Source organism: Drosophila albomicans, chromosome 3 (genome assembly GCF_009650485.2).
Source record: "Drosophila albomicans strain 15112-1751.03 chromosome 3, ASM965048v2, whole genome shotgun sequence".
Classification (NCBI taxonomy): Eukaryota; Metazoa; Arthropoda; class Insecta; order Diptera; family Drosophilidae; genus Drosophila; species Drosophila albomicans.
Genome location: NC_047629.2, coordinates 34,582,220 through 34,594,292, shown reverse-complemented (window position 1 = coordinate 34,594,292; position 12,073 = coordinate 34,582,220). Strand labels below are relative to the sequence as shown.

At 41.0% G+C, this 12,073-nt stretch overlaps 1 protein-coding gene across 1 annotated transcript; it reads right to left on the bottom strand.

The window, feature by feature from the left end:
• Positions 1-4,054: 4,054 nt before the first annotated feature.
• On the bottom strand, positions 4,055-11,773 carry LOC117568660 (protein commissureless 1). Its single transcript, XM_052004551.1, has 2 exons — positions 10,963-11,773; positions 4,055-5,946 (listed from the first exon to the last, which is right to left on the bottom strand). The coding sequence occupies exons 1-2, from the start codon at positions 11,468-11,470 to the stop codon at positions 5,282-5,284; spliced, it is 1,173 nt and encodes a 390-aa protein (XP_051860511.1). The 5' UTR covers positions 11,471-11,773; the 3' UTR covers positions 4,055-5,281.
• Between the last annotated feature and the right edge of the window lie 300 nt (positions 11,774-12,073).

Genomic DNA, 12,073 nt, shown 5'->3' with positions numbered 1-12,073 from the left:
TCATCCGATGAAGATTCAAGCAGTGTCACAGCAACTCTTTCGTCAACAACTAGTACATCTTCTGATCAAGATTTAAGCAGTGCCACAGCAACTCTTTCGTCGACAACAGTTGCTACTTCTGAAGATACTAGCTCAAAAGTGACAAGCGCAGCAACAACAACAGTTGCAACATCAGCTCCGTTGTCAACAACCGTAGCATCTTCTGAGAAAGTCACCAGTACTGCAACGACTCCAGTTTTAACATCAACTCCTTTGTCAACAACTGTTAGATCCTCTGATGATACTACCAAAAAAGTGACGAGCCAAGCAACAACAACAGTTGCAACATCAGCTTCGTTGTCAACAACCGTAGCATCTTCTGATGGAGATTCAAGCACTTCCACCACAACTTATTCGTCAACAACAGTTGCTACTTCTGAAGATACTAGCACAAAACTGACAAGCACTGCAACGACTGCAGTTGCAACATCAACTCCTTTGTCAACAACTGTTAGATCCTCTGATGATACTACCAAAAAAGTGACGAGCACAGCAACAACAACAGTTGCAACATCATCTCCGTTGTCAACAACCGTAGCATCTTCTGATGGAGATTCAAGCACTGCCACCACAACTTATTCGTCAACAACAGTTGCTACTTCTGAAGATACTAGCACAAAACTGACAAGCACTGAACGACTGCAGTTGCAACATCAAGACTCCTTTGTCAACAACTGTTAGATCTTCTGATGATACTACCAAAAAAGTCTGACGAACGCAACAACAACAGTTGCAACATCATCTCCGTTGTCAACAACCGTAGCAACAGCAACAACATCTTCTGAGTCAACATGACATCTTCTATTGATACAACCAAAGAAGACTCTACTTTTGAAACCGTCTCGTCTTCTGATGACTATTATTACGACGAATCTACTGAAGCTTCATTGTCAACAACTGTTGCATCCTCCGATGAAGATTCAAGCAGTGTCACAGCAACTTTTTCGTCAACAACTGGTTCATCTTCTGATCAACATTTAAGCACTGCCACAACTCTTTCGTTAACTACTGGTACATCTTCTGATGAATATTCAAGCAGTGCCACAGCAACTGTTTCGTCGACAACAGATGCAACTTCTGAAGGTACTAGCGCAAAAGTGACAAGCACAGCAACAACAGTTGCAACATCAGCTTCGTTGTCAACAACTGTTATATCCTCTGATGATACTACCAAAAAAATGACGAGCACAGCAACAACAACAGTTGCAACATCAGCTTCGTTATCAACAACCGTAGCATCTTCTGATGGAGATTCAAGCAGTGCCACAGCAACTTTTTCGTCAACAACAGTTGCAACTTCTGAAGATACTAGCACAAAAGTGACAAGCACAGCAACAACAACTGTTGCAACAACCGTGGCAACATCAACTCCGTTGTTAACAAATGTTGCATCTTCTGGTGGCGATTCAAGCACTGCAACAGCAATTCTCTGGTCAACTACTAGTACATCTTCTGATGATACAACCAAAGAAGAGTCTACTTCTAAAACCGTCTTGTCTTCTGGTGACCATTATTATGAGGAATTAACTGAAGTTTTATTGTGAACAAATATTGTATCTTCTGGTAAATTATCAAGCAATGCCACAGCAACTCCTTCGTCAACAACTGTTGCAACTTCTGAAAATACTAACACAAAAGTCACAAGCACAGCAACAACAAACGTTACAGCTACAGAAAGATCAAATTATTTGCCAACAGTTGTACTCTTCTAAGGATTCTACTCCGTAGTAAAGTAATCTAATATTGATTCTTTTGTCAACAACTGAGCAAAAATCTTGATTCTGACATAAAAAAAAGGTGGTTTTGATGGAGATTTTAGTGATGTGACTATTGCGAAAAAAAGATTATCATCTTACTGGAGATGTAACAGATTTATATTCGAATGATAGAGCTACAGAAGGTTTATATCTTAATGACATTTATGACACATTTTAAGCTTAAGTAATAATTGACTGCTGTGAGATGGGGCAATTCTAACGATGTAATAAATACTGTCGATGTAATATAAAAATAAATTATAAAATCAACTGTATTCAAAACAATATATATATTATATGTTATTATACCCGCTACCCATAGGGTAGAAGGGTATTATAACTTTGTGCCGGCAGGAAATGTATGTATCAGGTAGAAGGAGGCATCTCCGACCCTATAAAGTATATATATTTTTGATCAGCGTCAACAGCCGAGACGATATAGCCATGTCCGTCTGTCCGTCTGTCCGTCCGTCCGTCTGTCCGTCTGTCCGTATGAACACCTAGATCTCAGAGACTATAAGAGATAGAGCTATAATTTTTTTCGACAGCATTTGTTATGTTTGCACGCAGATCAAGTTTGTTTCAAAATTTTTTGCCACGCCCACTTCCGCCCTGCAAATCAAAAAAATCGAATAACAAGCGTAATTTTAAAGCTAGAGTTACGAATTTTGGTATATACAGTTATAACTATAGTAGTTATGATCCCTGAAAATTTAGTTGCGATCAGAAATGTGGCTGTAATCAAAGAAATACTTTTGTATGGGCAAAAACGCCTACTTACTAGGGGTCTGAGTTGCTTTGGCTGAAAATCTGGTATATTGTGCCGTCTATGGTATATTTTGAATGCGGTACTATATCGATATACCACATATGCCATTTGGTATATTTTTAGTATTTTTTGCAGTATATTTGGTATATTTTGAGAATAATACCGCAAAATATATTACTTTTATTCAAAATGGGTAGCGGGTATCTCACAGTCGAGTACACTCGACTGTAGCTTTCTTACTTGTTTTCAACCGAAATATTGAAAACACAGTAACCTGTTCAATGAACTTTTTGTTGTTTCTTCGACTAATTGCGGCGAGCACACGTTCGAAGCCCCATAAAACCATTCTCCTCATGCACGTACAAACTGTGCATTCTCCAAGACAAGCAGATATGTAGATATAACATTGCGCATCGGTTATCTTTGAGGTTAACAGTGTCAATGGTCGCTGAATTTATGCCCTCATTACCCTCTAAAAAATGTGGCTGTGTAGAAAAACAACAACTACATTGAACAACAATGATACTGTCGTAATCTCTGCATTGCCTTTAATATCTATTATTAATATTAATTTATTGCAAATAATAGAGTGCATTGAGATGTTATTTTAATTGTGAAATTTAGACACCTTCAAGCAGTTATGAAAGACTTGAACCTAACTCTAAATAAATAAATAAATATGCAAAAAGTAGATTTTTAATTGTTTTTTTTGTACAATAAATATTACAGGGTATATATAGGTCGGTTATACGCTACTCGCGGCTTTCTGGCTTATGTTTTGGTTGTGATTTACAGCTAAACACGACCGCGACACAAAGTTAGCAGAGATGGAGCTGCAACTGCATTTGCAACAGAAACTGCCACTGCCACTGCTGGTGATGGTGTTGATGTTGTTGTTGCTGTCAGTGCCAGGTTCTACACCCACTTTACACCCCCCTCCACTCCTTTCTTGTGCCCTACCCAAGCCCTTGGCCCCCGTCGATGACGATGTGGTTGTTGCCGACGCTGTCCACAGTTTAACTGGCAGTCACTCATGACTGTGACCTGAACCAGATACACGATGCACGATAATATAATTTATGGCCCTGTTTTGGTGTTTCTTGCTTCGCTGCGTTATGGAATGCTTGATGTGGCGTGTTACTCTGTCCATCCGTCTGTCTGTCTGTCCGTCTGTCCGCGTGTCTCTATGTCTGTCTGTCGGTCTGTCCCTCGTCGACTCATCAACAAATCGTACATTTGAATACAAATTGCAGCATTACACACGAGTCGAGGCGAGGCGCAGAAACCTCAACAAAAGTGTCAAATTTGACATGAAATTAAGTATTTATTATGCTCGCACGAGAGCTCTGACTTAACCTGGTTCCATTCCAGCTGCTGTCATTCGCATTCTCAATCTCATTCTCGTTCCCAATGCACGTCCACCATTTCCCCAGAGTTAATCAAAATACCATGCATTTCTATTTTTGCATAAATATTTTATTTTGCTTGCAATTTCTCTTTACCATAGTTGACTTTATTTATTAGTTTATTTGCTTTAGTTAATTTGCTTAGCTTGGATTTTTGCATTTTCGATTGAAGTTTTTGTTTCTCTCCCTTTAAAGGCCTATACATAGATATCGTAGATATTTTTCTTTTATCTTGAATCCATCATAATATTTTCGCTACTTGCTGTTTTGCTTTTCAAGTCGTTTTAGTAACTGCAACACTTTAAGAACTAACAGTGCTTGATCAAGAGGTGCAAAATTAAACCAAAATCAAAAATACCTTTAACTAAATGTGTTTCAATTAAGGAGAAACAGGTCTGTGGCGAATACGCTAACTTGTCTTGGGGATAAGTAAAGAAGAAAATAAAATTTAACAAATGAGTAAGTACGCTTTAAGTCCCATTAATAATTTTGAGAAAAATGTAGAACGAATATATCTAATCCAATTAGCAATTACCAATAGAAAACCAATAAAATTGTAGCGTAAAATTAAGAACCAAACTAAAGAAACTATGAAAATAAAACAAAATGAATGTTGTTCTTTGATTTTCATTGTAAGTCGTTTTGTTGAATATATTTTTAGCGTTTATATTTTGTTGTTCATTAACATTTAGGCTTAAACGATAGGCAATTCGTTTAAATTACTTAATACATAGACAATAAATAATACTCAGTCTTGGATAATACATGATATATAACAAATAACTAAAACAAAATCATGAAATCATTTCATCTGTCATCGAAGCTAGTTTATAGGATCAGCCAGAGGATGCAAACTACAATATTTACAAGTGACTAAACATGTAACCATGATCTCTGGCCCATAATCTATACCCAATACCCTTCCCCCGCAATTCCCCGTTCCCGTTTCCCCCTTTAGATGCCCTGGCCAGCTCAGTTGATGGGCAATCACGCGGCAACAACAACAACCAATGAGGCGCAATCATCGTCAGCAGCTGCCGCCGGCAGCAAAGTTTGTGCCGCATCTCTAAAACAAAATCATGAAATCATTTCATCTGTCATCGAAGCTAGTTTATAGGATCAGCCAGAGGATGCAAACTACAATATTTACAAGTGACTAAACATGTAACCATGATCTCTGGCCCATAATCTATACCCAATACCCTTCCCCCGCAATTCCCCGTTCCCGTTTCCCCCTTTAGATGCCCTGGCCAGCTCAGTTGATGGGCAATCACGCGGCAACAACAACAACCAATGAGGCGCAATCATCGTCAGCAGCTGCCGCCGGCAGCATTGGCCACCACATTTCGATGCTGATGCTGATGCTGCTCCTCCTCCATCTCATCGGGCATGTTAATGCAAATAGCAGGCGAGCTTTTGTCCTCAGTCTCCGCTTGCCTCAGCCTCTCACTCTCCGTCTGCATTTGAATTTGCGTCTGCCTCGACGAATCGTCTGCTGCTGTTGCTGCTGCTGCTGACAGTTTGCACTTTTGCAGCTTATTCGAGCTGCACCGCTGCACTGCGTCCTTTTCCCAGTTGGCAATGCACGCACGTTGCTGCAGAAGCTGATTATGATGATGATGGTGATGATGATGCACTGCCGCCAGACTGGGATACACAAACTTCATGCCGTAGGCAAAATGACGCGGCTGATGATGCAACGCCTCATCGTAGCTGGGCAGACCTGTGGCAATTGTGTAGCAGGGTGGCGATTCAATTTGATAGAACGCCGCCTCGTTGCCTCCACCGACTCCAACGCCGCCACCTGCGGCAGCGCCTGCAATTGGACTCACAAGTTGCGAGCCAGTTGCTGCTCCATTGGCTGCTGGCAGCTGCTGCAACAATCGACGGGCATCGCAGCTGATCAGGTGATGACTGGCGCCGTGCGAGGAGTAGGAATCGCTTGCCGCATGAATCTGTGCCCGTATGTCCTTGTCTGCAAATAAATAGAAGGTAGATAGAAAGTTGTTTAGTTTCTGTTGGCTTTGACTTTGACAGACGTCTCATTAGATTGTTTGTGTGCTATGTGCTATGTGCCATGTGTCCTGTCCTCGTCCCTTGCCACAGCCCACACAAAGGACACTTGTTGGATAGAAATAAACGAAAGAACGAAAGAAAAAACGAAAAAAGGAAGCAGCACGTTGGGCTTGGCATTAAATTCAATTTAGCGTAAAGGCGCAAACGCTTGAACTTTGTGAATGCCAGGACATGAACAGGAACCTCAGGATCTTTTATTGAAAAGACACAAAAAATACGCAAAAACAACACAAAGAAAGAGACAGCAAGCAAGCGAGAGACAAAGAGGGGGGAAAAGAAACTTTTGTGCTGACCGGAAATGCCTGTGTGAGTGGACGGACAGGCAAAGTTTCCCATTCACAACAACAACAACAACAACAACAAGAAACTGAATGACTGAATGACTCACTGACTGACTGACTGACAACAACAAGATGCGAAGAACATTTACAACTACAACTACAACGAGTAGGCAATAACATGCCGGAAGTTCGCACGTGGCACATGAACAAAAATACAACAAAAATAAAAGTAAGAATAATAAAAAGCAAAATGAATAAATACTGAAGAAGATGCAGAAATGCAGAAGGCATAAAAACGCCGGAAAGTATGCAACGGCGTAATGTTGAATTTTTATGGAATTCAACCTTTTTCTTTTGTCCGTTAAACCAAAAAATGTCATAAGACCGAAACTTAAAAGTGTTTATATGGCTTTTAAGCTTTATTCGCCAGTTAAACGAGGTATTAAACAGATTTTCATAGACTTCATGAGGCATCAAATATTTTCCAAAGTATTCTACAAAGTAGCATGAAACTTGTCTGAATAAATATTCATTACAATTTATCATCGACTGCAGCTTTTCCCCAAAATAACATTTATTGTAAACCCTTTTATCCACAATTGGGCAACGGGGCATTCCAATTATGATTGAAAATAGATTGATCCAAAGAATAATAAAGTGAGGGCTTGGAGTTGCATTTATTGCGTGTTCTGGCCGCACAATGTTGCAGTTATTAAATGCGATTTAAGCCACATTCATGTGGGTGCTCGCTTTATGCAATTGAATGCAGCAATTTCAAAAATCTCGACAATTTTTTAATTGTCAGCGAAAATGTTGCTTTTCCCCGCGCTTCTTTTTGTTTTTCTTTTTTGGACTTCGTCGTTGTTGTTTTTTGCGTTAAATTAAATTTAATTTAATTTTTTATTTGTATGTGCTAGAAGTTCGCATGAGTAAATATTTTGGTCAAATGGTTTTCCATTAAAGCGATGGCATTTTTTTTGCATTTGAGTGTGTGTGAAGGGGGCGTGGCAGGCAGTGGTAGTCGTAAGCCTGTTGAACAAAAAATTTTCGCATTACAATATTAAAACAGAGAAATAACAACAACAACAACAACAACAACAGCAAGTGTAACAAGAGGAGCAGCAGCAGCAGCAACATCAACAGCAGTCGCACAGTACTTGTAGTCATACTGTTAGCAGGCACTGTGCTGTACACTGGTGTGCTGCTGGCAGCGTTTGTTGATTTATTGTTATAACTGTAGCACAAACTCGTATATTTTTCGGGTGCTGCCTCCTGGACGAGCACTTTCACAGACCCATTTTGACTTTTGTTTCATTTTTTGATAGACAGACGGCAAACACGACCAACTGGGGCCGCAATGGGCGTGGCACACACACACACCACCGCACACACATGCTGCCAGCTTCATATTTTATGCAAGTATTTGGGACGCCTCTTCTCCTCTTGCAGCATGCGAAAACGCAGCCGAAAAAAAAGGAAGTTGTCCAGAAAGGAACGAATCGAAAGGAGGCGAAGAGAAGAGTGGAGCATTTGCAGTGGCTACGGGAAAAAATTAGCACGCCATTTGTTTTTGGCTTTTGTTACAGCTTTTTTACTGCCCAAGCGCCGAAATGTATGCAACAATTTAAATTCATTGCAATGAGCTGACGAACGCTGAAGGGCCCAACAATTGAGTTCGCTTCGCTGCGCTCTTTTATTTATTTTTTATCCACGCATTTTTTTGTTTTCCTTTCTTTTGGGCTTTTCATAAATGTTTGTTCATTTTATTCTTTTTTATGCGTCGAACAGTTGGCGCTGCTTTTTTTGAGGTTGGACGGTATTTTATTACATTTAATCGCTTGGCAGGTGATTTCAATGAAAGTCGAGTGTTGAGTGATGCTCAAATTAAGTTTATCCCGAATTATCCGTCGACTTATTTTGCTCACTCGAACTTTGGAAGTGTCAGCAAGAACTATTTGCAAAGCCAAGACTTAACAGCTAAAAGTATTTGGGTAAACAATAGCGTTCTAATTGGTAAACATTTGAAGCAACAACAAAACAAAAGAAAAAAAAAACATGAAAAGAAAATGTGTCTAACTGATACCTCGAGGAATGTTTTTAGCAAGTTTGTTGGACAAAGTCAGAGCGAGACCACAAAATCCATTATAAATTGAGGCAGCTTTCAGTGTCCTTCTGCTGGAGTCAAGTTTTTGGCAGCTAGTTTTTGTGTCTTGAAGAAATTCGAGGAAGGAAGTGGATGGAGTAGGAGTAGAGAGAGAAGGAAGAGTGTGCTACGCTTAATTACATTTTTCAGGCAGCCAAGTAAATTATGCACAACCTATACAACATAATAAACAGTGGCTGGGGGCAGCTCCTGTTTCGCTCCTGTTCGTTCGTGTTATTTCTGGTACTTTGCTTCAATTTACAAGTGCCTGACTGCCCCCGCTGGCTGTTGTCCTGTTAATAAATTCAGTTGTGCGCTGCTCTAATTGATAACAAGCCGAAACTTGCTCCTCATTTGTGTGCGAGTGTGTGTGAGTGCTAGTGTATCCTTGCTTAATAAATAAACTGTGAGGCTGTGAGAGGCAGCTCGCCAGGTTGGCATCTCAGGCGCTCGTTAAGTATTTATAAGGTAAACACACTCGCTTTCTTCTCTGCCTCCGCCTCGCTTGCTCTTAGCGTCAACAAAGCACAAGAACCTGACCAGGGACGGAGGAGAGGCAGGGCTGCAGCACACGTAGCGAGCATTAAGCGCACAAAAGCGTGCTATGAAAATCGAGCAAACTTAAGCCAAAGTTGCTTAATTATAAATGACACACGTGTGTGCCTCTCACTCACACACACACACACTAGCGATGCACCTAACACAACTATATATATGGATATGTATGTGTGTGTGTGTTTAGCCCCTATCTATGTAGGCCAGTCTAACGTGTATTACCCGAAAAAAAGCGAGAAGAGAAAAGCAAAAACTAAACCCAACACGACACTAACGAAACTAATTAGACGCAGAGGCGCCCCCAAAAGCTGGCAACACTCGCTCACACACACACACACACGCACACTCACGCACATATCGCTCAAAGCTCAAATTGATATTTTACGTAGTGGTTCCCCCGCTCCCTCCTCCCTCCGCCCTCGTCGCCCCACCGAACAAACACTCCTCGCTGCCATTTGAGGCGAGGGGCAGCAAAAGTTTTTAAGGCTCGTTAGCACGAAATTGACAGTTTGACAGTTGAGTTGGCCATACTTTAATGCCACGGCCTTTGGCCTCCCCCTCTAACAACTTGTGTAATGCTCTCTATCTCGCACACACTCTTTTGCTCTCGCTCTCTCTTTCGCTATCTGCGTCTCTCGCTTTTTCTGGTTTTGGCCTAAATAAATCATTTGGCTAAATTGGTCTGCAAAAAGTTTGACACTCGAGTTGAGACTTGTGTAAGTTGCATAGTTAGGGCCAGGTTGTACAGCTTGTTGCTGCTCTTGCCCCTTTCCACCCCTCCTCTACCACCTCTTTGGGGATACACATGAGTTGAGTGTGTGTGTGCCTCTAATTATGTGTAAAGTGCCTAAGCATATGATTTACTTTTTGGCATTTATTTACAACACTGTCAGTCTTTTGGGGGCACAAGCAACAGGTTCACTTTTCCAGCATATTCAACTGACGCTTCAGGCACTTTTTCTTAGAATTTGCACATATATCCATTGCTTATAGCAGACATAACAAAGTGTATTCAATTTTGGCTTTTGTTGCCTTCACAAAAGGCATGCAATATCCGGACGAAATTACTGCTAACATTATGATACTCTACTAGAGTAATCAAATTTTTGGCAGACTATAAAAGTAAGTGCATGAAAACAATGCAGAATAACAATCAGCTTGTTCTTTAAATTTAGTTAAAGATAAATTTAAATTTCCAACTAATCTTATTTTTGAAGATAATAAAATGAAATTGCGCACACACACTTTTTATAGTATTTATATTATTAGACCAAATTTCAGAATCATATTAGAAAATAAGAAATATAATAATATATTTCTGAAGTAACACAATAGAAAATAAGGAAGATTTAAATGAAATCTACTCTAAGCAGAGCATCAGAACTTCGACTACGCTCGCAATGTAAAATTTGCGAAATGTTATCCTTACATATTATATTGTATATTACGCATCTCCTGCTTTATCACTGTCCATTCAACGCGACACACACAATTTCACGCCTTTCTCTGCAAAGTCAGTCTCTCCACATTATCTGGCACCCGCAATGGGCCGAAGTGGGAGGACAGAGTTGGGAGTCGGTTGCTGTGGTAGGTCAATTTGATATTATAAATATGCGGCACATACACATATATTTTGTGGCATCATAAAGTTGTGTATCTAAAATTACAGCGCCCTAACAATTTTCGAAGCGCGCCAAAATTTATGAGACTGTCGGCCATAAAGGCACATAATGCGAATAGAGGGGAGTCAGAGTGAAGAGGGGAGCATTGGAGATTGGAGGAGCACCCTCTGCATTTTATATTGTTTAGCCTGGCAGCCAAAACAGCTGGATAAATGGACGTTGATAAGGTCGAAACAAACAAACACACACAGAAAAACCCGAAAAACAAGCGACAAACATTTTGATTACAGGACGAGGGAAGTTTCAATACTTACTGCACTTTTTCCATGTACGAAACTTGCGATAGAAGTAACAGCTGAAGAGTATGAAGACCAGTGATAACACCACCAACGAGGTGACAACACCAATCCACAAATAGTTGACAATCGCATGCATATCGGCATCGCCAAAGATTTGCTCCCACGTCGAATTGTTATCCCCATCCGCATTGTTGCTCTCTCGCAGATCGGCCAGATCGAGCACTACTGAATTGGAGAGTTGTTCGGTGCTAATGCTGGCCGAGGCAGAGGCAGAGGCAGCTGCTGAGTTGCCAATGCGCTGCAGCAGAGCGTTGAACGAATGCAGTGCATCAATGTGGCGCAGATCGTGCGCTGTGGGTATCTCGAAGGTGATTTGATTCTGTTGCATGTGCTCCGCGATGGCGGCGGGACTCATGCTGCTTGCCGGTGCAGCAATGAATTCCGCAAACAGTTCTCCAACCGTTGTTGTTGTCTCCACAGTCTCCACAGTCAGCGGGTAATCCGTTGTGCTGCCCAACGACATGTTTGTGTCTTTGCGTTTTTTGGGTTCACTTGAAACACAGTTACAATTTGTTGTTTAGTATATCTCTTCTCGCAAGTTGTTTTTAGCTATTTGCTTTGCGTTTCGTTTTAGTTGGCACACGCGTCACGACACGTAAACAAAGCGTTTGTCTATAAATAAAATCGAAACTCGAATTTCGATTACGTTTACGAAGACGATTCGTCTCTTATTCAGTGTTGTTTTTTTTTTTTCTCTCTTTTTTGCTTTCACGTTGAACGCTGCTCCGCACACTGCGTCCGTTCGCTGGGGCGGCTCGTTGTTGACTGAATTCGCCTCTCGCACTGCGAGCGCAAGGTAAAAGTAAACGCAGCGAGTCGAACTGCACGCCAGCAGCTGCAATGTCGTCTGCTCTCTCGCTCCGGCTCTCGCTCTCACTCTCGCTCAGCGGGGACATTTTTACGCTCACTCAATTGACTCGCAAATACTCGCTCAACTCCCTTTCGGAATTCACTCGCAAGTCGAGTTGAAGTACAATTCCTTGGCGTAGCATGTTTTCCTTGGCAGTTCTTTTCATTTTAGTTTGCGTTATTTTTTTTCTGCTTCTTTAATGCTTGACATCCTCAT